Genomic DNA, 27,040 nt, shown 5'->3' with positions numbered 1-27,040 from the left:
GAGATGGTGTGAAAGGGTCTGCCCTTGCCATCAAAGCAGCATTTGACCGAGTGTGGCATTACAGAGCCCTGATAAAATTGAAGTCAATGGGAATCAGGGGGGAACTCTCCACTGACTGGAATCATACCTAGCACAAAGGAACCTGGTTGTGGTTGTTCATCTCGGCTCCAGGACATCATTGTAGGAGTTCTTCAGAGCAGTATCCTAGATCCAATCATCTTCAGTAGTTTTTGGGGATTAATGGGATGTGGGTGTCACTGGCAAGATCAGCATTTATTGCCCATCTTTAAGTGCCCTTGAGAAGATGGTGTTGAGTCACCTCTTGAACTACTGCAATTCATGTGCTGTAGGTACACCCACAGTACTGTTATGGAGGGAGTTTGACCCGGGGCATTGAAAGAATGGTGATATATTCCAAGTCAGGATGGTTTGTGGCTTGGAGTTGAATTGCAGGTGGTCATCATGTGCCTGTTGCTCTTGTTCTTCTAGGTGGTTGAGGTTGCACGTTTGGGTGGTACTGTTGGAGAAACGTGCTGCAATGCATCTTGCACCCACACTGCTGCCTCTTTGTGTGGGTGGTGGAGGGAATGAATGTTGAAGGTGGTGAATGGGGTTCAATCAAGTGGGCTACTTCATCCTAGCACCAGGGCCGTCACAAGCAACCAAGACAGCAGAGCCAGCACCTTAACATCTACAAGCGAACTCTCCACCAGCATAGCTACAATCATGAGGGAGAAAGGGAATGGGTGACCAAAAGACAGAGAAAGAGCAGGAAGGCAGCGCAGGAGTCCCCTGCGGTCATCTCCCTCCAAAACAAGTATACCGTTTTGGATACTGTTGAGGGAGATGGCTCACCAGGGGAAGGCAGCAGTAGCCAGGTCCATGGCACCGTGGCTGGCTCTGCTGTTCCGAAGGGCGGGAAAAAGAGTGGAACGGCTATAGTCGTAGGGGATTCGATTGTAAGGGGAGTAGATAGGCGGTTCTGTGGTCGAAAACGAGGCTCCCGAATGGTATGTTGCCTCCCAGGTGCACGGGTCAGGGACGTCTCAGATCGGCTGCAGAACATTCTAAAGGGGGAGGGTGAACAGCCAGTTGTCATTGTGCACATAGGCACTAATGATATAGGTAAAAAACGGGATGAGGTCCTACATGCAGAGTTTAGGGAGTTAGGAGCCAAGTTAAAAAGTAGGACCTCAAAGGTAGTAATCTCAGGATTACTACCAGTGCCACGTGATAGTCAGAGTAAAAATGAAAGAATAGTCAGGATGAATGCGTGGCTTGAGAGATGGTGCAGGAAGGAGGGGTTCAGATTTTTGGGACATTGGGACCGGTTCTGGGGGAGGTGGGACTATTACAAATTGGACGGTCTACACCTGGGCCGGACTGGAACCAATGTCCTTGGAGGTGCTTTTGCTAACGCTGTTGGGGAGGGTTTAAACTAATATGGCAGGGGGATGGGAACCAATTGAGGTCAGTTGACAGTAAGGAGGTAGTAACAAAAGCCTGTAAGGAACTAGATAATGAAGTCAGTGTGACTAAGGGGAAGAGCAGGCAGGGAGCAGATGATGAATATAAAGGGACTGGTGGTCTGAGGTGCATTTGTTTTAATGCAAGAAGTGTAGTAGGTAAGGCAGATGAACTTAGGGCTTGGATTAGTACCTGGGAGTATGATGTTATTGCTATTACTGAGACTTGGTTGAGGGAAGGGCATGATTGGCAACTAAATATCCCAGGATATCGATGCTTCAGGCGGGATAGAGAGGGAGGTAAAAGGGGTGGAGGAGTTGCATTACTGGTCAAAGAGGATATCACAGCTGTGCTGAAGGAGGGCACTATGGAGGACTCGAGCAGTGAGGCAATATGGACAGAACTCAGAAATAGGAAGGGTGCGGTAACAATGTTGGGGCTGTACTACAGGCCTCCCAACAGCGAGCGTGAGATAGAGGTACAAATATGTAAACAGATTATGGAAAGATGTAGGAGCAACAGGGTGGTGGTGATAGGAGATTTTAATTTTCCCAACATTGACTGGGATTCGCTTAGTGTTAGAGGTCCAGATGGAGCAGAATTTGTAAGGAGCATCCAGGAGGGTTTTCTAGAGCAGTATGTAAATAGTCCAACTCGGGAAGGGGCCATACTGGACCTGGTGTTGGGGAATGAGCCCGGCCAGGTTGTTGAAGTTTCAGTAGGGGACTACTTTGGGAATAGTGATCACAATTCCGTAAGCTTTAAAATACTCATGGACAAAGACGAGAGTGGTCCAAAAGGGAAAGTGCTAAATTGGGGGAAGGCCAACTACACCAAAATTCGGCAGGAGCTGGGAAATGTAGATTGGGAGCAGCTGTTTGAAGGTAAATCCACATGTGATATGTGGGAGGCTTTTAAAGAGAGGTTGATTAGCGTGCAGGAGAGACATGTTCCTGTGAAAATGAGGGATAGAAATGGCAAGATTAGGGAACCATGGATGACAGGTGAAATTGTGAGACTAGCTAAGAGGAAAAAGGAAGCATACATAAGGTCTAGGCGGCTGATGAAAGATGAAGCTTTGAAAGAATATCGGGAATGTAGGACCAATCTGAAACGAGGAATTAAGAGGGCTAAAAGGGGTCATGAAATATCTTTAGCAAACAGGGTTAAGGAAAATCCCAAAGCCTTTTATTCATATATAAGGAGAAAGAGGGTAACTAGAGAAAGGATTGGCCCACTAAAGGACAAAGGAGGAATGTTATGCTTGGACTCAGAGAAAATGGGTGAGATTCTAAACGAGTACTTTGCATCGGTATTCACCGAGGAGAGGGACATGACGGATGTTGAGGTTAGGAACAGATGTTTGATTACTCTAGGTCAAGTCGGCATAAGGAGGGAGGAAGTGTTGGGTATTCTAAAGGGCATTAAGGTGGACAAGTCCCCAGGTCCAGATGGGATCTATCCCAGGTTACTGAGGGAAGCGAGAGAGGAAATAGCTGGGGCCTTAACAGATATCTTTGCAGCATCCTTAAACACGGGTGAGGTCCCGGAGGACTGGAGAATTGCTAATGTTGTCCCCTTGTTTAAGAAGGGTAGCAGGGATAATCCAGGTAATTATAGACCGGTGAGCCTGACGTCAGTGGTAGGGAAGCTGCTGGAGAAGATACTGAGGGATAGGATCTATTCCCATTTGGAAGAAAATGGGCTGATCAGTGATAGGCAACATGGTTTTGTGCAGGGAAGGTCATGTCTTACCAACTTAATAGAATTCTTTGAGGAAGTGACAAAGTTGATTGATGAGGGAAGGGCTGTCGATGTCATATACATGGACTTCAGTAAGGCGTTTGATAAGGTTCCCCATGGCAGGCTGATGGAGAAAGTGAAGGCGCTTGGGGTCCAAGGTGTACTAGCTAGATGGATAAAGAACTGGCTGGGCAACAGGAGACAGAGAGTGGCAGTAGAAGGGAGTTTCTCAAAATGGAGACGTGTGACCAGTGGTGTTCCACAGGGATCCGTGCTGGGACCACTGTTGTTTGTGATATACATTAATGATTTGGAGGAAAGTATAGGTGGACTGATTAGCAAATTTGCAGACGACACTAAGATTGGTGGAGTAGCAGATAGTGAAGGGGACTGTCAGAGAATACAGCAGAATATAGATAGATTGGAGAGTTGGGCAGAGAAATGGCAGATGGAGTTCAATCAGGGCAAATGCGAGGTGATGCATTTTGGAAGATCCAATTCAAGAGTGAACTATACAGTAAATGGAAAAGTCCTGGGGAAAATTGATGTCCAGAGAGATTTGGGTGTTCAGGTCCACTGTTCCCTGAAGGTGGCAACGCAGGTAAATAGAGTGGTCAAGAAGGCATACGGCATGCTTTCCTTCATCGGACGGGGCATTGAGTACAAGAGTTGGCAGGTCATGTTACAGTTGTATAGGACTTTGGTTCGGCCACATTTGGAATACTGCGTACAGTTCTGGTCGCCACATTATCAAAAGGATGTGGATGCTTTGGAGAGGGTGCAGAGGAGGTTCACCAGGATGTTGCCTGGTATGGAGGGCGCTAGCTATGAAGAGAGGTTGAGCAGATTAGGATTATTTTCATTAGAAATACGGAGGTTGAGGGGGGACCTGATTGAGGTGTACAAAATCATGAGAGGTATAGACAGGGTGGATAGCAAGAGGCTTTTTCCCAGAGTGGGGGTTTCAATTACTAGAGGACACGAGTTCAAAGTGAAAGGGGAAAAGTTTAGGGGGGATATGCGTGGAAAGTTCTTTACGCAGAGGGTGGTGGGCACCTGGAACGCATTGCCAGTGGAGGTGGTAGATGCGGGCACGATGGAGTCTTTTAAGATGTATCTAGACAGATACATGAATGGGCAGGAAGAAAAGAGATACAGAACCTTAGAAAATAGGCGACATGTTTAGAGAGAGGATCTGGATCGGCGCAGGCTTGGAGGGCCGAAGGGCCTGTTCCTGTGCTGTAATTATCTTTGTTCTTTGTTTTGTTTTATATCAGTGGGTCCTCACGTACTGGATGAACAGCACAGCGCTAGTGAGCAAGAGGAGGTGAGAGAGGCAGAGGCAATTTGAAGGATGGAGGACAAACGCAGCCTGGCTCAGCTGGCTGCTGATGCAGGGCCTCGGGAGTCACAGAAAAGGAGGCTCTACTTAGATCAGCAGCAACAGATGTGCTCCCACATCTGAGTTCCCTGAGGCAGCGCAGTGGCATGGACTGAAAATGGAGGAATTCATTTAGCTCATGTGCGCTGCCATGGCTCGGGGCTTTGAATGCATGAATTCCTTCATTAAGAGAGTGGCCAACCTCATGGAGAGCCATATGCAGCATCACTTGGACTGGATGCAGGAACCGCACATTGACACACACAGAATGCATGCAATGCTCTTTAGCATTAACTGGTCAGTGGTGCTGATGGAGCTAAGATGTTTGGAGTGGATGCCAGTTGTGCCCCAACTGGTGCCCACCTCCAGTAATCCAGAGTGGCATCCAAGAGCTGAGGCAGTCACCGAAGAAGATGAGGGTACCATACCTCACAGGGCACCATCATCATCATTGGCGTCCTTGGCCTTTCTGATTTAGGGACCATCTATGCAGCAGGGCCTTGTGACGGAGGCTGCCCCTGCATTGATGCCAGGCAGCAGCCTCTGGAGGTGTCCCCACAAGCAGCTCCATAATGAGGATGACAGCCACATGCATCTCAGCTGCAACCAGAGACAAGTGAGTAGACTGCCTCCACCCCATCCGAGGCCACAAGGAGGGCATCACAGAAAAATGGCTGAAAGCAAAGGCCACCGCATAAGGCAGAGTAGTGAGCGGTTCACTGGGGTTTGCTTCAATTATAAGTGTTCATTTTATAAATTTTGGAAGACAATGTAAATATTGACACATGACACCATCTGCCTCGAGAGTCAGCACTGGTCTCCTGCAGCACTGATTCTCAGACATGTCCAGGTAGTTTCGTCTTTGGCTGTACACCCTATGCTGAGAGTATGACTTCCATTGCATTCCTGCCCCTCGTCCCTCTCCTCTGCCCTCATCATGCTCGGGGCTCTGCCTCTGCTGCTGAGGATGTTGATCCTCATTGCCACTGGATCTAGTATCTGAGAACTGTAATCCTTGCATAATAATGTCTGGAACCCTAACCTCCTCCTCTTATGCCCCCATGATGCCAGGAAGCTGATGACCCCACGCACTGCCCAAGGACATATACACCACTCTCCATGCAACCTCTACACACCTGCTGGCACCTATGTGTCAATGGCTGAGTACCACTCTCAGCTGTGCTTCCTTGTATGGGTCCACCCAATATAATTTTTTTTATTCTTTCATGGGATGTTGGCATCACTGGCAAGGCCGGCATTTGTTGCCGATCCCTAATTGCCCTTGACAACTGAGTGGCTTGCTAGGCCATTTCAGAGGCAGTTAAAAGTTAACCACATGTGGATCTGGAGTCATATGTAGGCCAGACCAGGTAAGGATGGCAGATTTCCTTTCCTAAAGGACATTAGTGAATCAGATGGGTTTTTGCAACAATCGATGATAGTTTCATGGCACTATTACTGAGACTAGCTTTAAATTCCAGATTTTTATGAATTAACTGAATTTAAATTCCAACAACTGCCGTGGTGGGATTTGAACACATGTCTCCAAGGCATTAGTCTTGGCTTCTGGATGACTAGCTTAGTGACATTACCACTATGCCACTGTCTCTCGGTCAACAGAAAGGGCTTCCACTCATGATGCGCCATGACTGGCTCCCATCTGTGTTGCTGCCTCCATGCACCTGGTCTGTCCTTGATCCAGCATGCAACCCGTGCGCCCCCACCAAAATCCCAAACTAGCGTGTAACGAGCTGACATTGAGTTCATTAGCAGGGTTAGTTGGCCTCATTCCCAAATTGGGCAGGTTTCTGGGACCCGCCACCCCCATCCTGAGAAAAACTGCTGGCGGCAGGCATGGTGACCTAAAATCTGCATGTTGACTGGAGGTGTGATTTTTAGCACCTGCTCACCTCCATTTCCGTGACCATCAGGACCTAAAGTTCCTGCCCTTAGTCTCCACATCTAAGGAAGGACATACTTGCCTTGGAGACAGCACAGCAAAGGTTCCGAGGATGTGAGGCTTTTTTTATGCTGAGAGGCTGAGTTAATTGCGCCTATACTCTCTGAAGTTTAGAAGAATTAACATAAAAGGTTCTGAAGGGGCTTGACAGCATAGACACTGAGAGGTTGTTTCCCCTGGCTGGGGAATCTAGGACTCAGGGGCACAGCCTCAGGGTAAGGGGTCGATTATTTAGGATTGGGATGAGGAGACATTTCTTCACTCAGAGGGTTGTAAATCGTTGGAATTGTCTACCCAAAGTATTGCGGTTGCTCTATTGTTGAGTATATTCGAGACTGAGATCAATAGATTTTTTTTTATCTCTAAGGGAATCAAGGGATATGTGGAGCGGGCAGGAAAGTGAAGTTGAGGCGGAAGATCATGACTGAATGTATCGAATGGCAGAGCAGGCTCGAGGGGCTGAATTGTGTAACTCCTATTTCTTATGTTCTTATGATCTAGACTATCCAGACAGGGGAACAGCCTCTTAGCTTCTGTCCATTCAAGACCACTCAGAATCTTATATGTTTCAATCAGAGAACACCACCCATTTAAACTTCAGAAAGTATAGGCCCATTTATTCAATCTCTTCTCATAGGACAACTCTTGCTTACAACAGCAAAAACAACTTATATTTAAAGAGCACCTTTAACATAATAAAACAGTGCAAGGCACTTCACAGGAGCTTTATAAAACAAAATATGACACCAAGCCACATAAGGAGATATTAGATATAAGGAGGCCACAAGCTTGGTCAAAAAGGTAGGTTTTAACGTGTGTCTTAAAGGAGGAAAGCGAAGTAGAGGGGTGGAGAGGTGTTGGGAGGGAACTGCAGAGCTTAGGCCTAGGAAACTGAAGGCACAGCCACTGATGGTGGAACAATTAAAATTGGGGATGATTAAGAGGCCAGAATTAGAGGAGCACAGATATCTCGGCGGGTTGTGGGGCTGGAGGAGATTACAGAGATAGGGAGGGGTGAGGCCATGGAGGGATTCGAAAATAAGGAAGAACACTTTAAAATCAAGACGTTGCTTGACCGGGCGCCAATGTAGGTCAGCAAGCACAGAGGTAATAAGTGAACGGGACTTGGTGCAAGTTAAGACATGGGCAGCAGAATTTTGGCTGACCTCTGAGGATAGAATGTGAGAGACCAGCCAGGAGTGCGTTGGAATAGTGAAATCTAGAGGTAACGAGGGCACGAAGGAGGGTTTCAGAAGATGAGCTGAGACAGGGGTGAAGACAGGTGATGTTATGAAGGTGGAAATAGGCAGTCTTAGTGATGGCACAAATATGAGGTCAGAAGATCATCTCCTCGTCAAAAGTGACATCAAGGTTGTGAACAAACTGGCTTAGTCTCAAACTGTTGCCAGGGAGAGGGAACGGAGTTTGGAACGGGGACCACAAATGATGGCTTCAGTTTATTTTATTGGAGGAAATTTCTGCTCATCCAGTACTGGATGGAATATAAGCAGACTGATAATTTAGCAACAGTGGAGGAGTCGAGAGAGATGGCAATGAGGAACAGCTGAGTGTCATCAGTGTACATATGAAAACGAATGCTTTTTCCGGGAATCAATCTAGTGAACCTTCATTGCACCTCCTCAGGCAAGTCCGGAGACCAAACTGTACACAGTGCTCCAGGTATGGTCTCACCAAAGCCCTGTACAATTGCTGCAAGACTTTCTTACTCTTATACTCCAGCACCCTTGCAACAAAGGCCAACATACCATTTGCCTTTCTAATTGCTTGCTGTACCTGCATATTAAATTTCTGTCTTTCTTGTGCAAAGACACCCAAATCCCTCTAAACACCAATATTTAATGGGTTGTCACCATTTTAAAAATATTCTGTTTTTCTATTCTTCGTACCAAAGCAAATAACCCCACATTTCCTCACATTATGTTCCATCTGGCACCTTGTTGCCTACACAGTTAACCTATCTATATATACCTTTACAGAATCTTTGTGTCCTCCTCAAAACTTACTTTTCCACCTAGCTTTGCATCATTAGCAAACTTGGATACATTACACGAGGTTCATTGTCGCAGTAACTAGTAACAGCCTGCCAACTCGAATGTAACCAGTTTATTTCTACTGTCTGTTTTCAGTCCTTTAACCAATCCTCTATCTTCTTCTTTTGGGCCTCCTTATCTCGAGAGACAATGGATATGTGCCTGAAGGTGGTTAGTGGTTTGTGAAGCAGCGCCTGGAGTGGCTATAAAGGCCAATTCTGGAGTGACAGGCTCTTCCACAGGTGCTGCAGAGAAATTTGTTTGTCGGGGCTGTTGCACAGTTGGCTCTCCCCTTGCGCCTCTGTCTTTTTTCCTGCCAACTACTAAGTCTCTTCGACTCGCCACAATTTAGCCCTGTCTTTATGGCTGCCCGCCAGCTCTGGCGAATGCTGGCAACTGACTCCCACGACTTGTGATCAATGTCACACGATTTCATGTCGCGTTTGCAGACGTCTTTATAACGGAGACATGGACGGCCGGTGGGTCTGATACCAGTGGCGAGCTCGCTGTACAATGTGTCTTTGGGGATCCTGCCATCTTCCATGCGGCTCACATGGCCAAGCCATCTCAAGCGCTGCTGACTCAGTAGTGTGTATAAGCTGGGGGTGTTGGCCGCTTCAAGGACTTCTGTGTTGGAGATATAGTCCTGCCACCTGATGCCAAGTATTCTCCGAAGGCAGCGAAGATGGAATGAATTGAGACGTCGCTCTTGGCTGGCATACGTTGTCCAGGCCTCGCTGCCGTAGAGCAAGGTACTGAGGACACAGGCCTGATACACTCGGACTTTTGTGTTCCGTGTCAGTGCGCCATTTTCCCACACTCTCTTGGCCAGTCTGGACATAGCAGTGGAAGCCTTACCCATGCACTTGTTGATTTCTGCATCTAGAGACAGGTTACTGGTGATAGTTGAGCCTAGGTAGGTGAACTCTTGAACCACTTCCAGAGCGTGGTCGCCAATATTGATGGATGGAGCATTTCTGACGTCCTGCCCCATGATGTTCGTTTTCTTGAGGCTGATGGTTAGGCCAAATTCATTGCAGGCAGACGCAAACCTGTCGATGAGACTCTGCAGGCACTCTTCAGTGTGAGATGTTAAAGCAGCATCGTCAGCAAAGAGGAGTTCTCTGATGAGGACTTTCCGTACTTTGGACTTCGCTCTTAGACGGGCAAGGTTGAACAACCTGCCCCCTGATCTTGTGTGGAGGAAAATTCCTTCTTCGGAGGATTTGAACGCATGTGAAAGCAGCCGGGAGAAGAAAATCCCAAAAAGTGTGGGTGCGAGAACACAGCCCTGTTTCACACCACTCAGGATAGGAAAGGGCTCTTTCCAATCCTCTATCTATGCTAATGTATCACCCCCAACTCCATGAGATCTTATCTTATGCAGCAACCTTTTGTGTCGCACCTTATCGAATGCCTTTTGAAAAGCCAAATATACTCCATCCGTTGGTTCCTTTTATCCACATAAGAGTCATATGCCAAAGTCATACGTCTATTAATTGGTTGTTGGAAGTCAATCTTCTCAGCCCCAGGACATTATTGCAGGAGTTCCTCAGGGCAGTGTCTAGGCCTAACCATCTTCAGCTGCTTTATCCATGATCTTCCCTCCATCATAAGGTCAGTAGTTGGGTATTTGCCAATGATTCTGCACAGTGTTTAGTTCCAGTCAGAATGCCTTGGATAATGATGAAGTTCGTTCCCGCATGCAATAAGACTTGGATGACTTTCAGGCTTGGGCTGATAAGTGGCAAGTTAACATTCGTGCTCCACAAGTGCAAAAAAAGTGCAAAGCAAGGACTGTCTAAAATCAGAGTGAGTCTAACAAACTGCCCTTGACATCCAACGGCATTAACATTGTCAAATCCACCACCAACATCCTAGAGGTCACTGTTGGCCAGAAACTTAACTGGATTAGCCACATAAATACTATGACTAGAAGAGCAGGTCAGAGGCTGGGAATTCTGTGGTTAGTAACTCACCTCCTGTCTTCCCAAAGCCTCTCCACCATCTACAAGACACAAGTCAGGAATGTGATGGAATATTCTCCACTTGCCTAGATGAGTGCAGCTCCAGCAACACTCAAGAAGCTTGACACCATCAGACAAAGCAGCCCACTTGACTGGGATCCCATCCATCACCAAGTTAAACACATGAGAAGTGTAGAGGAAGTAAGGGACCTTGGACTGAATGTTCACAGATCCCTGAAGGTAGCAGGACAGGTTAATAAGGTAGTTAAGAAGGCATATGGAATCCTTTCCTTTATTAGCCGAGGTATAGAATACAAGAGCAGGGAGGTTATGCTGGAACTGTATAACTCATTGGTTAGGCCACAACTTGAGTACTGTGTGCAGTTCTGGTCACCTAATTGCAGAAAGGCTGTAATTGCACTAGAGAGGGTACAGAGGGTATTTACGAGGATGTTGCCAGGACTGGAAAAATGCAGCTATGAGGAATGATTGGATAGGCTAGGGTTGTTCTCCTTGGAACAGAGAAGGCTGAGGAGAGATCTGATTGAAATGTACAAAATTTTGAGGGGCCTGGATATAGTGGAGGTGAAGGGTCTATTCACCTTGGCAGAGAGGTCAGTGACAAGGGGTCATAGATTGAAAGTGATTGGTAGAAAACTTAGAGGGGAGATGAGGAAAATCTTTTTCTCCCAGAGGGTGGTGCTGGACCACAATGTCTGAAAGTGTAGTTGAGGCAGAGACTTTCATCTCATTCAGGAGGAGTCTGGATATGCACCTCAAGTGCCGTAAGCTGCAAGGCTACGGACCAAATGCTGCAAGGTGGGATTAGAATAGGTAGATCGTTTTTTTGGCCGGCACAGACACGATGGGCCAAGTGGCCTCTTTCTGTGCCTTAAATGTTCTATGATTCACTATACCATCTAACAGCACACTTTGGCTGCAGCGTGTACCATCTACAAGGTGTACTGCAGCAACACGTTGAAGCTGCTTTGACAGCACCTTCTAAACCCATGACCTCTACCATCAAGAAGGACAAGGGCAGCGAGCACGTGGGAACACCACCATCTAAAACTTCCTCTCCAAATCACACATCATCCTGACTTGGAAATATATCGCCATTCCTTCATTGTTGTTGGGTCAAAATCCTGGAACTCCCTCCATCTCAGCTAGTGGGATTACCTTACAGTTGGTTTTTATGTTCTCTGCAATCTTATGAGATTAAGCTTGCAGAGAACATAAAAACTGACTGTAAAAACTTCTGTAGATATGTGAAGAGAAAAAGATTAGTGAAGACAAATGTGGGTCCCTTACAGTCAGAAACTGGGGAATTTATAATGGGGAACAAAGAAATGACAGACCAATTAAATATATACTTTGCTTCTGCTTCACAAAGGAGGACACAAATTACCTCCCAGAAATGTTGGGGAACATAGGGTCTAGTGAGAAGGCGAAACTGTATGAAATCAGTATGAGAAGGGAACTGGTGCTAGGGAAGTTGATGGGATTGCAGGCCGATAACTCCCAAGGGCCTGAGACATCTCAGAGTACTTAAGGAAGTGGCCCTGGAAAGAGCATTGCTGGTCATTTTTCAAAATTCTGTAGACTCTGGAACAGTTCTAATGGATTGGAGGGTAGCTAATGTAACAACCCCACTATTTAAAAAAGGAGGCCGAGAGAAAACAAGGAATTGTAGACCTGTTAGCCTGACATCAGTAGTGGGGAAAATGCTAGAGTCCACAATAAAAGATGTAACAGCAGAGCACTTGGAAAACAATGACAGGATCGGACAAAGTCAACATGGATTTACGAAAGGGAAATCATGCTTGACACATCTACTGGAAATTTTTGAGGATGTAACTAGGAGAATAGATGAGGGAGAACCACTGGATGTGGTGATTTGGACTTTCAGAAAGCTTTCGATAAGGTCCCACATAAGAGATTAACATGCAAAATTAAAACACATGGGATTGGGGGGAAGGTACTGACATGGATAGAGAACTGGTTGGCAGACAGGAAACAAAGAGTAGGAATAAATGGTCTTTTTCCAAGTGGCAGGCAGTGACTTTTGGGGTACCACAGGGATCAGTGCTAGGACCCCAGCTATTGACAATATATATTAATGATATAGATGAGGGAATTAAATGTAATATATCCAAGTTTGCAGATGACACAAAGCTGGGTGGGAGTGTGAGCTGTGAGGAGGATGCAGAGAAGCTCCAGTGTGATTTGGACAGGTTCAGTGAGTGGGCGTGTACATGGCAGATGCAGTATAATGTGAATAAATGTGAGGTTATCCACTTTGGTGGCAAAAACAGAAAGGCAGATTAATAGAATGGCGATAGTTTGGGAAAGGGGGAGGTGCAGTGAGACCTGGGTATCCTTGTCCACCAGTCGCAAAAAGTAAGCAAGCAGGTGCAGCAGGCAGTTAAGAAGGCAAATGGTTTGTTGGCCTTCATAGCAAGAGGATTTGAGTACAGGAGCAAGGATGTCAGCGAAGGTTCACCAGACTGATTCCTGGGATGGGTGGACTGACGTATGAAGAGAGATTGGTTCGATTAGGCTTGTATTCACAAGAGTTTAGAAGAATGAGAGGGGATCTCATAGAAACCTCCAAAATTCTATCAGGACTGGATAGACTAGATGCAGAAAGGATGTTCTCGATGGCGGGGGAGTCCAGGGCCAGGGGTCACAGTCTAAGGATAAGGGGTAAGCCATTTAGGACTGAGATGAGGAGAGATTTCTTCACCCAGAGAGTGGTGAACCTGTAGAATTCTCTACCACAGAAAGCAGTTGAGGCCAAATCATTAAATATATTCAAGAAAGAGTTAGATATAGTTCTTAGAGCTAAAGGGATCAAGGGATACGGGAAGAAAGCAAGAATAGGTTACTGAGTTTGGATGATCAGCCATGATCATATTGAATGGCAGAGCAGGCTCGAAGGGCTAAACGGCCTCCTCCTGCTCCTATTTTTCTATGTTTCTATGTTTATCTTCACCAAACCAACAGCAGCAGTTCAAGAAGGCAGCTCACCACTACCACCTGGGCAATTAGGAATGGGTAATAAATGCTGGCCTTGTCAGTGAGACCCACATTGTATCAATGAATAAAAAGTGACAGGTAAATAAATAAAATTACAACCAAAAATGTTTGAAATGAAGCTTTCAAACTCAACTGTCTTATCTAAATTTATGATCTAACAAATTATTTTATACTCATCTCCCAACATGTGACACATCTTTACTTCGAAGACACAAAAGTTTATTTTCTTTTTGGTTTGACACATTTCACGATTTTTTAAAATTTGTTTTTATGAGCGATGCTGATAGTGCTACATATATTGCCCATCCCTTGTTATTTTGAGAAGGTGGTAATGGGTCTTCTTCTTGAAAGTTTCTAGAAAGCTTCCTGAGCCATGTTGGAGGTCGTTAAGAGTCAGTCACATAGTGTGGGATTGGAGTTATGCCCAGACGTACCAAGTAGGGTAGCAAGTTCTCTTACCTGAAGGACATTAATGAACCAGTTGGGTATTTATAACAATCATTGTTATTTTTCTGGTGCAAGTCTACAAATTATCCAATTTACTGAACTCCATTTCACAACTTGCTAGATCTGAACTTGTGACTCTTTGGTTGCTAGTCCAGTATTATAACCATTTTCACTTCCACTCATGCCATGCAGAGCATAAGTGAAAATCCAAGAAAACACTGAAACTTACTGAAAATAAGTCCCAGGCAATAAAGCGACCAATAACAGCATAGTAGCAATGGGCTGGGTGCTTTTTGGGAACTGTATACACCTGCAGAGGTATCTGTTGACCTTGCATGATAATTCAATATCTGCTCCACTGCATAATCACAGTTCCCCACATATACAGAACATGAAGCAAAAGGGTACCTTATCTGGCACCAGCAGTTTTTAAGGGGCTGCTGGTCATTTTAAATACATCCTGCTACTGACGGGTAGAAATGCCTGGAACAAGATCAGGAAGACAGGTGACGCCCTTCCAGGAGACAGCTTTGGAGGTCTTGTTGTACAAGGTGCTGGAAAGCAAGGTGAGCTTTTTTGAAATAGAGGATACCCAAACCCCTCTGAATAGCATTACAGTAGCCAAGGATGAGGGTGGCTTAAAGAATGGATGCTTTCACATCTGTGACCAGATCTTGGGAGCAGAAGAGTTTTACTGGTCTCTAAAAGGTTGCTTGCGATTTCCTTGGTGTTGCTTTATGATGAATCTTAAGAGCACTTCACTTCTTCACTTAGTGGTGTGTCACAAAGGAGAATGCACAACACTCTGACAACTGTTCATCTACCTCCCAAATGCATGCTCATTCCTATGTTTTCGCACTGCACTCTGCATTGCTGCCCACAGATACAATTGCTCTGTGACTAATTGAAATGTGACAATGAGCAAATACCAGGCACACAGTCAGCACAAAAGATCTGCATGCTGCATGTTCATCGTCTCACACCAGGTGGCTGATGACCATGATCCTCTTCTAGTAGTGCTCAGGACTGGTTCTCATCTTTTTCAACAATTCCAGGGTATTGGCCCTTTAAGGGTGAGATTGTGCACTTATATTTATATAGCATCTTTAACATAGTAAAATGGCCAATGGTTCTTCACAGGAGCATAATCAGACAAAAAAAAAGTATATGTGAAATATAATCTTCCTTTGAACAATGAGGCCTCCTGCACACTAAAATGAGCAATCAACTTTTGTTTTTACTGGTTGCATTTCAAATACCAAGAGAAACTTTCCATAGCAGCGCCTGAAAAAAACACAACGGACCAATCAGGCTGGGATCCAGACTGTTAAGTACAACACTCACAACTGTATGTTTCTCACCACTGGTGGTTAGTTTAGGTATGTGAATTACTTCAAGTAGCTACCTGAAAGGTACTGTAGTGTGTCAAATGCTCAGAGAGTGGTTACATCATGAGATTGTTGTTACCATGCCAGCCATGAACATCAAGGATTTTTTTTTATTCATTCATGGGATGTGGGCATCACTGGCTATGCCAGCGTTTATTGCCCATCCCTAATTGCCCTTGAGAAGGTGGTGGTGAGCTGCCTTCTTCAACCGCTGCAGTCCATGAGAGGTAGGTACACCCACAGTGCTGTAAGGAAAGGAGTACCAGGATTTTGACCCAGCGACAGTGAAGGAACGTCGATATAGTTCCAAGTCAGAATGGTGAGTGACTTGGAGGGGTACTTGCAGGTGGTGGTGTTCCCATGCATCTGCTGCTCTTGTCCTTCTTGTTGGTAGAGGTCGCGGGTTTGGAAGGTGCTGTCTAAGGAGCCTTGGTGCGTTGCTGCAGTGCATCTTGGAGATGGCACACACTGCTGCCACTGTGCATCGGTGTTGGAGGGAGTGAATGTTTGTAGATGGGGTGTCAATCAAGCCGGTTGATTTGTTCTGGATGGTGTCGAGCTTCTTGAGTGTTGTTGGAGCTGCACCCATCCAGGCAAGTGGAGAGTATTCCATCACACTCCTGACTTGTGCCTTGTAGATCGTGGACAGGCTTTGGGGAGTCAGGAGGTGAGTTACTCACCGCTATCTATTTGTATGGCTGGGGAAGCAGTTATAGCTCGATGTTGAGGTTAATAATCTTCAGCTTCAGCTGATGCAATGTGAATGGTTGTGATGCTACCAGAAATGGATCTCAAGGCAAGAGTTCAGACATCAAGGATAATGTTATCATAAACTGCAAATAACTAGTCTGGAAGACCTGGCATGGTATAACCCATGGTAATCTGACACTTGGGTTGGAACTTTACATTGGACCAGAGACCCCGCCTACTGGCAGAAAAAGTCAGTGGTGAGCCCGCCTCCACCGGGCCCGGAAGCCACATCAAAATTTTATGTGGCTCAGGCCCTTAATTAGCCTTGGGCTGGACTTCCACGTCTCTGAGCGGTGGCCACTCCTGGGACTGCACCCGGCTAAGACCAGCAACATGACAAGACCCCGGAATACAGGTAAATGTGTGGAGCCTCACCAGGCACAATTGGCTGAGCCCCAGCAATGCTGGGGGATGATCCAGTGGGGACAGCTTGTGCTGCAGGACGCCCCTCCCTCAAGCACGAGATGCCTGATCAAAGGGACACCCCACAGCTCGCAAGAAGGTCTTCTGAGCTACCGAACCACCCGGTTAAGGGCCTTAATTATCCTGGGTTGGTGGGCCTTATGGCACATCCCCCGATGCTGGTAAAATTGTTTGGCTGGGGAAGCAGTTATAGCTCGATGTTGAGGTTAATAATCTTCAGCTTCAGCTGATGCAATGTGAATGGTTGTGATGCTACCAGGAATGGATCTCTCAAGGCAAGAGTTCAGACATCAAGGATAATATTATCATAAACTGCAAATAACTAGTCTAGAAGACCTGGCATGGTATAACCCATGGTAATCTGACACTTGGGTTGGAATTTTACATCGGACCAGCGACCCCGCCTACTGGGGGTGGGGGGGGGGGGAGAGAGGGCGGGAAGGCAATGGCACTCCCGCCTCCCACTTAATTTTACGCCAACTCCGCCTCCAGCCCACTCCTCATTACTCAGCCAGACAGATAGTTAATTTTAGACATAAAAACATCCTGCAAGCATTTCCAACATCAATTAACTGATTCTATGGTTAAATTTCAAATGTTGTTTTCAGAGCTGTGTAATGTCTTTGTCATGTTAGAAATGTTACTTTTATCTGTATACGGTGACCTGAATGAAGATGAAAAATGGCTGCCAAAAACAGCATGATGAAATTACTAGAGAAATGTTTTTGGTTTGTTGTTTGGCACTTGGTAGTTCCAGATGGTTGGCTTTGAAAAAAAACAATTGAGCAATACGATTCAGTTGCTCCAACACACAGTCTCGCTTGAGTGGAGTGCAAATTGGAGAAGAAGGCTAGAAAGAGTGTGATGCTGTAAATTGGGACTGCTAATTACTGTACTCCTAACTCTAGACTACTAAATCTTAAGGGGAAAAGGATACAAGCCATTCTGTTATTAGACAGAATGAGTTGGATCAAACATGAAAGTGGACAAAGTGATGGCAAATTAAATTCAATGCAAACAAATATATTGCAATTATGAACAATAAAAAAGGAACACAATTACTCCTTTAATGGTGTTAAAACAGATAAGTCTGAAAAAGTCCTAGAAAAATTAGAGGCATGCATCTGCATCTCATCAGGCTGACATCACTGGCATTGCAAGGTAAGGTTAACACAATGGGACTGTCATGGGGATTGGGATTCACATCATCAGGAATCTGCCATTATTAAAGAGCTCCAGCAAAAATCATCAGGAGAACAATTACCCTTTTAAGGATTGTCCTTTGCAAGCCAAACATATGGAGGTGTTAAAATGAAAGCAGCCCCTATTTGAAGAGTGGGCTCCTCGGGGGGGGGGGGGGAAAAAACATTTATTTTGGCACCATTCCCTTGGAGCATGGGTGACAGGAACACTTTTCAGGCACTACAGCTATATTATCGGGAGCTCCTTAAATTTGAATAGAGCCTTGTGTGTAGTTAGTGGGTGCAGGCTCAATGCACTTGACTCAGGGGTATTGTACATTCAGAAGACTTCATGTCTTAGGATCAGATAAATGGGACACTGGCACCCAAAGCATTCCAGTGCTTTGAGAGCTTTGGGTGATTATCATAGGCCCATTCCGTCACCAACATCCCATTTCAGCCCTGTAAAGAACAGGCAAGTATGATCATCTGAGTCAGATTGAACTTTGATATCAACTTCAGTATGAATTAGAGATACTAGTCACTTAAAGGAAAGTGATTGTGTATAGGGGTAGCCTTCACAAGGGCTGCCAACAGTTTTAATGCATGCATTAGACTTTGAAAAGGCTGTTTAGGTAACAATTTATGATCATTTATGCTGTTGAATCAGCTAGTAGAGAAATTGGGCATCTCAGGATTTCAGCACACACAGCCCTGATTTCCTGATCTTAAGCCACTTTCTGCAAGGATGAGACTTGGATATCAGGGCTGGCAAGTCTAGCTTGGTGGTAAGTTAAGTCCTCAGGGGTTCAAGAGTTCCAGAAGATATGTCTTCCTGAGGAAGTGAAAGCACAAAGATAGTTGTGGTCTTTTTTTTCCTAATTCAGCAGTGCATCCTGTAGATGGTACACACTATGCGTTGGTGGTGAAGGGAGTGAATGTTGAAGATGGTGGGTGGGGTGCCAATCAAGCGGGCTGCTTTGTCCTAGATGGTGTCGAGCTTCTGGAGTTTTGTTGGAGCTGCACCCATCCAGGTAAGTGGGGAGTATTCCATCATACTCCTGACTTGTGCCTTGTAGTTTGTGGATAGGCTTTGTGGAGTCAGGAGGTGAGTTAATCGCCGCAGAATTCCCAGCCTCTGACCTGCTCTTGTAGCCACAGCATTTATGTGGCTGGTTCAGTTCAGTTTCTGGTCAATGGTAACCCCCAGGATGTTGGTAGTGGGGGATTCAGTGATGGTAATGGCATTGAACATCAAGGGGAGATGGTTAGATTCTGTCTTGTTTGAGATGTCATTGTGTGGCACGAATGTTACTTATCAGCCCAAGCCTGGATGTTGTCCTGGTCTTGCTGCATCTGGACACAGGCTGCTTCAATATCTGAGGATCTGAGGAGTCGCGAATGGTGCTGAACATTGTGCAATCATCAGCAAACATCCCCACTTCTGACCTTATGATGAAGGGAAGGTTATTAATGAAGCAGCTGAAGATGATTGGGCCTAGGACACTACCCTGAGAAACCCCTGTAGTGACATTCTGGGACTGAGATGATTGACCTCCAACAACCACAACCATCTTCTTTTGTGCTAGGTATGCCTCCAACCAGCGGAGAGATTTCCCCGTTTCCCATTGACTCCAGTTTTGCTAGTGCTTCTTGATGCCATACTCGGTCAAATGCTGCCTTGATATCAAGGTCAGTCACTCTCACCTCACCTCACCTCTGGAGTTCAGCTCTTTTGTCCATGTTTGGAGAAAGGCTGTAATGCGGTCAGGAGCTGAGTCGCCGTGGCGGACCTCAAACTGAGCATCAGTGAGTAGGTTAGTGCTGAGCAGTGCTGCTTGACAGCATCGTCTATGACCCCTTCCAAAAGATAGCACCTCAAAATGTGTAGCACTCCCGCAGTACTGCACTGTAGTGTCAGCCTGGATTATGCACTCAAGTCTTTGGAGTGGGACTTGAATCCACAACCTGCTAACACGAAGGTGAAAGAATGACCATTAAGCCAAGGCTGGCACTTGTGACTTATGTAAGGGCTACAAACATGCCACCCTCCTAGCAATAAGTTCTCCACAGCTTTAGTGTTATCAGCACTTTTCAAGCTGAAAGGTTCAGCTATAGCTGTCAACCATTTTCAAAGGAAGCAGCTTGTGCCAATGTAGAGAGGGCCTTCCAAGGTTCTTTGCTGCCAGTTTGTATTACTCACCTTTCTGTGGAAGACTCAATTATTAAGTCTGTGCCTGATTGCAAGTTAGGAATCAAAATAGCTGGAGGTTGCAAATTGACTTCAGCATTAGTATGAATCCTGTATGAATACTGCCAAAGTCTGGACATTTCTAATCCTTTCTGTGCCAACATTAGATGCCAAGTATGAAGCATCACTTCAATAAAGGAGTCTGCTCTTGGATGTTTTCCATTTCCCACACCAATCATCCATATGGCACTCTGAGTGAGATGCTAAATTTGTGCCAAACTAGGGGTAGGTTTGGGTTGAAGTCCACACCCTCTGGAATTTGGGATGAGACTACCTGCCATTAAAGTAGGATCCTTACACCTAACAGAGGATGAGAAAACTTTTATCCCCTTAGAATGGGATATATTTAAACACAGGTCCCCAAGATATAACGACAGTCTGTTTGGTAATTATGCCACCCTTCTGACAAGTTTTTTCTGTAAAGAACACATAAACCAAGCTACAAATTTGAATAGATCTTGGTTAATTCAGGTTAATTTGTTGAACAATTTAATTTTTTTCCAATTTGAAGATTCTGAGCTGATACGTTGCTCTCGCATTAAAAAATTCTGTAATATTTGAGAGTCAACATGACACTTTACATATGATTATTTGAGGAATAATTACAGGAACTGCCTTACCACTGGGAGCACTTAATCAGAAGTCGGGTCCAAGCTGAACTCCCGACAGGCGAGGTTCCAAGCTGGGAGCATAGTTTTATAAAATTATCCCTCAGGTACTCTCTTGTTCAGTGTCCTTGGAATAGTTTTGTGGTGGTCGGTAAACAAGCAGCTGTCACCAAGTGTGGATGTCCAGGGGCAGAGAGGCTTTTTTGTTTAAACTTATTAATATTTTTTATTCCCTGCTTATGGTCTGTGTGAGGTGTGAGGTCTAATTTTTTGTTGAATATAAGGGGTGATTCTCTAAACAGGCATACCTACCACCACTGCCCACTCCAGTAGAGCAGGAATGCAACCAGACCCTCATCTCCACCTCCTGCTGGATCATGGAATCAGTCCTATAATAAAAGCTAGTTTCCATTTCTCTGTTAGCCTAATGGATCTGCCATTATATGGCACTCCAATCAAAGCAGTGTAGTGATTGTTCTTTCTAGTTTATGAATGCTCGCATGACAATGTGCAGTAATCCAGACCAGGAGTTTATCTCAATTTTAGAAATACCTAAAATTTATTGTCCATGAGGCAGAAGCAAGAGATGCGTAACAAACTTTCATGTCCATTCTATTTCTGACAATCTGTGAGATATCATACTGCAGATGCAGAGAAGACCATTAGTGTTTGCTGTCTTCCAATATTAGCAGTGAGGGCCCCATTAAAAATATAAGTTTAGTATCTGTGGCACTGAATGAATTTATAACTCACTATCACTAGTAGAGGCAGGATGGAATGATCTTGTCGCTAATTATTGTTACCAACGTATTCCAATCAGCTGCAACAATATAGCCATATATTCACTACTATAATGGTATACTGACCTCATGATCCAAGTGGAAAACAGGATTTTTGGGTAGGGATCAAGGAAACCATGGCTCTTAGAACTGATACATTGCCTTCTGCACCATGCCTTCCAAGACAATGGCTGCCAATTTCCACAGAGCTACTCCTGCTCTGCCAGTGTAACATTGTGTGGCAGAAACTCTGCTTACATGCGTAAACAGAGTTTGCAGTGAAGTTATTGTTATGCAGTGGGAGCAGCTCCAAGGAAATTCCCAGTCAATTACTTTTTGAGGTTAACATGAATGATGTGAGTTTTTTTTATGTAAACTAACTGCAAGCAGACTTATAACTTGTGTTTGAACTGAGGAAAAATGGGCCTTGCTTTTTAAACGTTAATCTGTTATTCCAACCAGACTTTCTGCAAATATTGTTTGGAGAGTGGGATTGAAGAATCAGCCCCTTTATGGAGAGAGGCATTAATCTTTCAGCAACCAGCAACAACTACTGGCCCTTTATCAAATTTCTATTTGTGGGATCTCACAGTGTAAAAATTGGATATTTGCATATTTGCCTGCAGAACAAAGGAGATTCACTTCAGATATAATTAATTGCAGCGGACAACTTTGAGATGTCTTAACCATGGGATAAGGTGTTTTAATAACTAAAATTATTACGTTAAATGGTTAATTAGGCACATATTTATTTGGGGAGGACCATTTATTTTATAAATATATATACGCCTTTCCAATGCTGCTCAATGAAATGCATGAACCTCGCTAAAAAAACGAATGAAAGGACCTGCATTTATGTCACACCATTCTTAACTTCAGGAAGTCCCAAAGTGCTTTTCAGTCAGTTGTAATGTAGAGAAATGTGACATCTAATCTGCGCACAATGAGGTCCGACAGACAGCAACGAGATAGATGACCAGATAATCTGTTTTACTGATGTTCCTTGAGGAATAAATGTTGGACAGGACACTGGGGGGGCACCTCCCCTGCTCTGCTTTGAATAGTGCTGTGGGATCTTTTACACTGACCAGAAAGGGTAGATGTTTCATCTGAAACATGGTGCCCCTGACAGTGCAGCACTTCTTCACTACTGTGCTAAAGTGTCAGCCTGGATTAGGTGCTCAGGTCTGTGGAATGGGGCTTGAACCCATGACTTTCTGGCTCAGATATAACAGTGCTGCCACTGCACCAGGACTAACACCATTACTTATAGACAGATATATCTTCCTTTCTGTAACATATTTGACTTCTCAGATGTATTGTACAAAAGTTAGATCTACTCACTCGCTTGCTCCCGCATCTTCCTTCCCGCTGCTGATTTTCGCAGAAGACTTCGACCTGAGCTGAAGAGACTGTTCAGCTCATCAAGTGGGCTGGTAATTGGCCCAGCAATAGTGGAAGAGTAAGGAAATAGTGATGCATTCCCTGCCGAAGAGGAAATATTCTTCCCAGGTTCTGTCCTGCAGGTTTTTACTGGTGAGCAAGGCAACCTTGTAGAGTTTGTACAAGTTCCTCCTTGTAAGGGATTAGGTTTCTGAGGTACTTTGGGAATATCTGTGCTCATTGCTAGTTTTCCTATATTGGCAAAACAAGAGTTTGAAGTGTCTGGTGGGAAAATAAAATGTGAAGTTGGCCTGTAGGGAGGAGTAGGAATTAATGGAAGAGGAGGAGGTGTTGACGGAGGAGACATTTTTCCAGATATACTGAACACACCCAGTCCAGGAGATGCTGGTAGCTCGTTTTCTCCTTTTTGGTGGCTTGAGTATTGTGGAGAGGCAGGTGATATGCCATCCGATTGCGCAGAGTAATTCAAATTAGTTTCCAGCACTGGCAACCTCTTGACCTCAAGAGGTGTAAGTGGTGATTCATCAGAAGCAGGGGAACACTGCACTGGTGTTGGAGGAAATACCAGCAGAGGAGGTCGATGAGGGAGGAGGTTTGGAAATGGCGGTGGAATGTCACATACTAATTCTTTGCAGCCTGTCATGGTAGGGCTGCCTGTTCTGAAATCCTCAGACAATGTCGGGGTTTTGCTTTCTGAACGAGGGGAAGGATAAGCTGCCTGCTTTGGAAAGACAGAAAAGCCTGATCCGCCTTCTAGCAAACAATATTTCATCTCTTCATAAACAGATTCTCCTTGATCCGGACTCTCCACCTCTGTCAGATAATTTCTGCCTGCTCCACCAGTACCTCCCATTTCTATATAAACAGGTTCCATGTCCTCTTCTTGTGATAGATGGAGACTTAACATGCTGTAGTGGGGCCCATCAGCAGATGCGGCTCGTTGAATAGTTCCAGTGCTGTGAGCTGCTTTAGTCATTGTGCTTGTGAATTTAGATGCAGATGGTTTCCTTGTGTAGATTTCTTCATATGAGCCTGTCAGTCTGGTGTTGGGGCTTCTTTTGGGCTTTGGTGGGGGTATCTTTTTCATTGTGCTGTAATCATCGCTGTGAGGTCTTGGTTTAGTCAAAACTGTGAAGGAAAAAGAATAAAAAAATTAGGTCTATCTAAAGCAATTATTTCACTTCCTATGTACCTGCTTTACTTAAATGTTTGTAAGTGCAATAGGTACTGAATGAATGTCCTATTTCTGGAACTTTTTAAAAAGATTGTGCATTCGCCTCTCCCTTCAGCCTCATTTTTGCTGAGGTACAGTTCTAAAGGTACTAATATTTCTTCAATACTGCACCATATTGGCCATTATTCATTGGAGAGTCTTAGGTAATGATCTATCTTGGCACTCAACAATCAGTGGGGGGAATGAAACACTACAGCAAGCCTATTCTTATTTGCACCTGAGATCCACCTCTTTTCAGCGGGAGCTTCTATATACAGTCAGATGTCGGAACCCTGGTTGATTTTCTTCTCCCTGACTAGGGTTGCCAACTCTCCTGTGGGTTGACATGAAGTCTTCAAGAATTAAAGATTAATCTCCAATGTTGCAAGCATTATTGCTGAAGCAACCTCAAGTTGTTGTGTTTCGGAGGTTGAGAGTCCAGACTGAAGGATTTCTCATGGCATTATATAAGTTGAAGAACAGGAGAGTTGTGCAATGGACTGAGACACGTGCAGGGAAGGCAGCTGGATGGAAGCTAGCACTGAGACTTACAGTCAGAGTGTGTTGTGGTTTGAGGTGCTGGACCTGTGAAGAGGTAGGTGGTTTGTATAAGATACAAAAACTTCAGAAAAATTAAGGTGAAGATAGGCTCACAGGTGGATTTCAGTACAGAGCAACAGGCAGAGGCCATTACATATATCTAGGTGCAGAATGGGGCACAGACTCTGTAAATCGAGCCTAAGGCTTGTGGTGGGCTTGGCGTTTATATTAGTGTGCAAATAATCTCCCTTCTATTTTGCTCATAGGTGAATGCAATAACCTGCTGACTTCAGAGGCCGGATTTTCATCCGGCATTGGGGATCCCGGCGGAAGGCTGGAATGCATGGCGAGATCCCACCTCGGTCCTCCATTGGACCCCCATTACTATCACACATTGGGCATCCAATTAACTGCCCATCTTCGGGTTTGCTGCCCCTTTAAGGGACGAGCTCCCACCGCCAGTGATGCCAGACAATTGGAAGGCCAGCAGCTCTGTAGTACCGGCTGTGCCACAGGGACCTGCGGCCACAGCTGATGCTGCAGGAGGCCTTGCAGTACTGAGGAATGGAGGAGAACCCTGGGAGAGGTGATTGGGGTTGGGGTCACCAGGGCCATTCAGGCAGGCCTCGGCGATGGGGTGGGGGTGATTTTGGTGAGGGTGGTGGGGGGGAATCTTCCTGAGGGAGGGCAGCGGCCATCACTGCTGGGGAAGGGGGGGCCTCCAGGGACCAAGGATTGTTCCCAAAAGAGAGACCCCCCCCCCCTCCCGACACAGCCTCGCTAGGAGGCTGCCAGGCTTTACCTGGTGGCATCTCTCCATGGCAGCAGACCCCTCCGCCATCAATAAATGGAGGCAGGAACAGGTCCTTGTGGCCATTAATTGGCCATTTATAGCCCTCAATTGGCTTGGGTCGGGAAGGTTGTCCTCAGCATTCCCCGCCCTGGACAAAATGGCGGGGAGCCCAGACAACACCTGCCATTTTGTTTGCCCCCCGCCACCTCTGTGCCAGTTTCCAAGGGCACAATAAAATCCTGCCCCAGAATTCACATCTGAAGCGTCACAAAGGGGTCAGTGATTTGCAGTCGAAATAGAAAGTTTATCTATTATTTAAAACCTTCCTTTTAGCTGGTATGGCGTCGGGACTGCCAGAGTAAATGTATTTCAGATGTGATTATTTTGGCAATGTAATTGGCAGACCTTTTTTTTTGGTGGAATGTGATTGGAAATAAATTTAAACAAGGGAGACTAAGTTTGATATTACAGGTGAGTAGTGAAAATAACCAATTAGGAAAGAAAAACACAAAGACATAACCAAATAAATGCCCCTATATTTTACATAAAATTCTGCAGAACTTTCATTTGCATCTAATCTTGCTATTGCTTGATCTGGTGCTGACATTGGGTGCTTGAAGCTGAAAGTGTCTCCTTACCCCACACTGGCATGCCTGACCTAGATGATTGGAAAAACACATAAAAAGCTGTATATAGTATAAGTAGCCCTAGAGGAAATCTGGTTCGCCTGTAAAGTTTTTTGTCATTTGGATTTGAGTTCTTTGGTGAACAGAAAAGGCCCAAATCATGCTGTAGCCTCTGTGATCTCAGTTAACCTTCCTGTTAAAATTATTGCATTTTGTACTGGGTAGATTAAGGAGACCTGGAGTTTTTGTTTGAGTTGATTGCCAATGTTTAGCATATCAGACAAAGTATGGATGTTAGGCAAACAGAACAAAACTGCAAATGATGGAAGTTGAAAATAAAAATAAAAAGATGCTGAAACTGCAGTTGCTCCATCAGCATCCGAAAAGGAAAATAAACTTTAATGAACAGATGTAAAATCTTTGTCAGAACAAGGAGGAGCAAAGATTGTCGAGGAATAGGACTGGTTGCCAAGAATCTCATGAGCCTGGTTAAGTACTAACAATTAATATGTAGGTGATGTGTGAATATAAAAATTAAAACAAAGCCATATTTGTCAGCAGAATGTAAAGATTGATTAAAAAATGTGTGAAGAGAGATACCAACAATAGGACAAGGTGTAACAAGTGAATGGGCATCAAAGTGAAAGCAAGAGATACATATCTGAAACAAAACTGAAGATAAAACAGGAGAGAGGAGGCAAACCTAGTAAGAAAAAGAACAAACTGAAATCAAGAAAAAAAAGAGAATTTGAACCTGTGATAGAAACGGATGCATAAGAAACCAAAGTAGAAAGAAGAGAACCTGAGATGAACATAGTTACAGATAGGCATTGGAGAACCTAAAACAGAGAGATAGTTTGAAATGGAGATAGGAGACCCTGTAACAGAGACTGAGGTAGAGCTAGATGGAGATAAAGATAGAGATAGGTGAACCTGTATCAGAGATAAAGATAGATGGAGATAAATATGACAATCGGAGAACCTGAAAGAGAGGTAGAGTTAGAAATAAATACCAAGATAGAATAACTT

At 44.9% G+C, this 27,040-nt stretch overlaps 1 protein-coding gene across 4 annotated transcripts in view; it reads right to left on the bottom strand.

Annotated features, from left to right (window-relative positions):
- The window catches only part of myo16 (myosin XVI), an 878,535-nt gene that overhangs the window by 31,885 nt on the left and 819,610 nt on the right, over positions 1-27,040 (bottom strand). For all 4 annotated transcript variants that reach the window (XM_068034136.1, XM_068034135.1, XM_068034137.1 and 1 more), the window contains one exon: positions 22,780-23,967. In XM_068034136.1, the coding sequence (XP_067890237.1) occupies positions 22,780-23,967 (1,188 nt within the window). The remainder of the gene's footprint in view (positions 1-22,779; positions 23,968-27,040) is intronic.

The sequence above is a fragment of the Heterodontus francisci genome, chromosome 6 (assembly GCF_036365525.1).
Source record: "Heterodontus francisci isolate sHetFra1 chromosome 6, sHetFra1.hap1, whole genome shotgun sequence".
Lineage (NCBI taxonomy): Eukaryota > Metazoa > Chordata > Chondrichthyes > Heterodontiformes > Heterodontidae > Heterodontus > Heterodontus francisci.
This window is presented reverse-complemented; position numbering and strand designations above follow the sequence as displayed.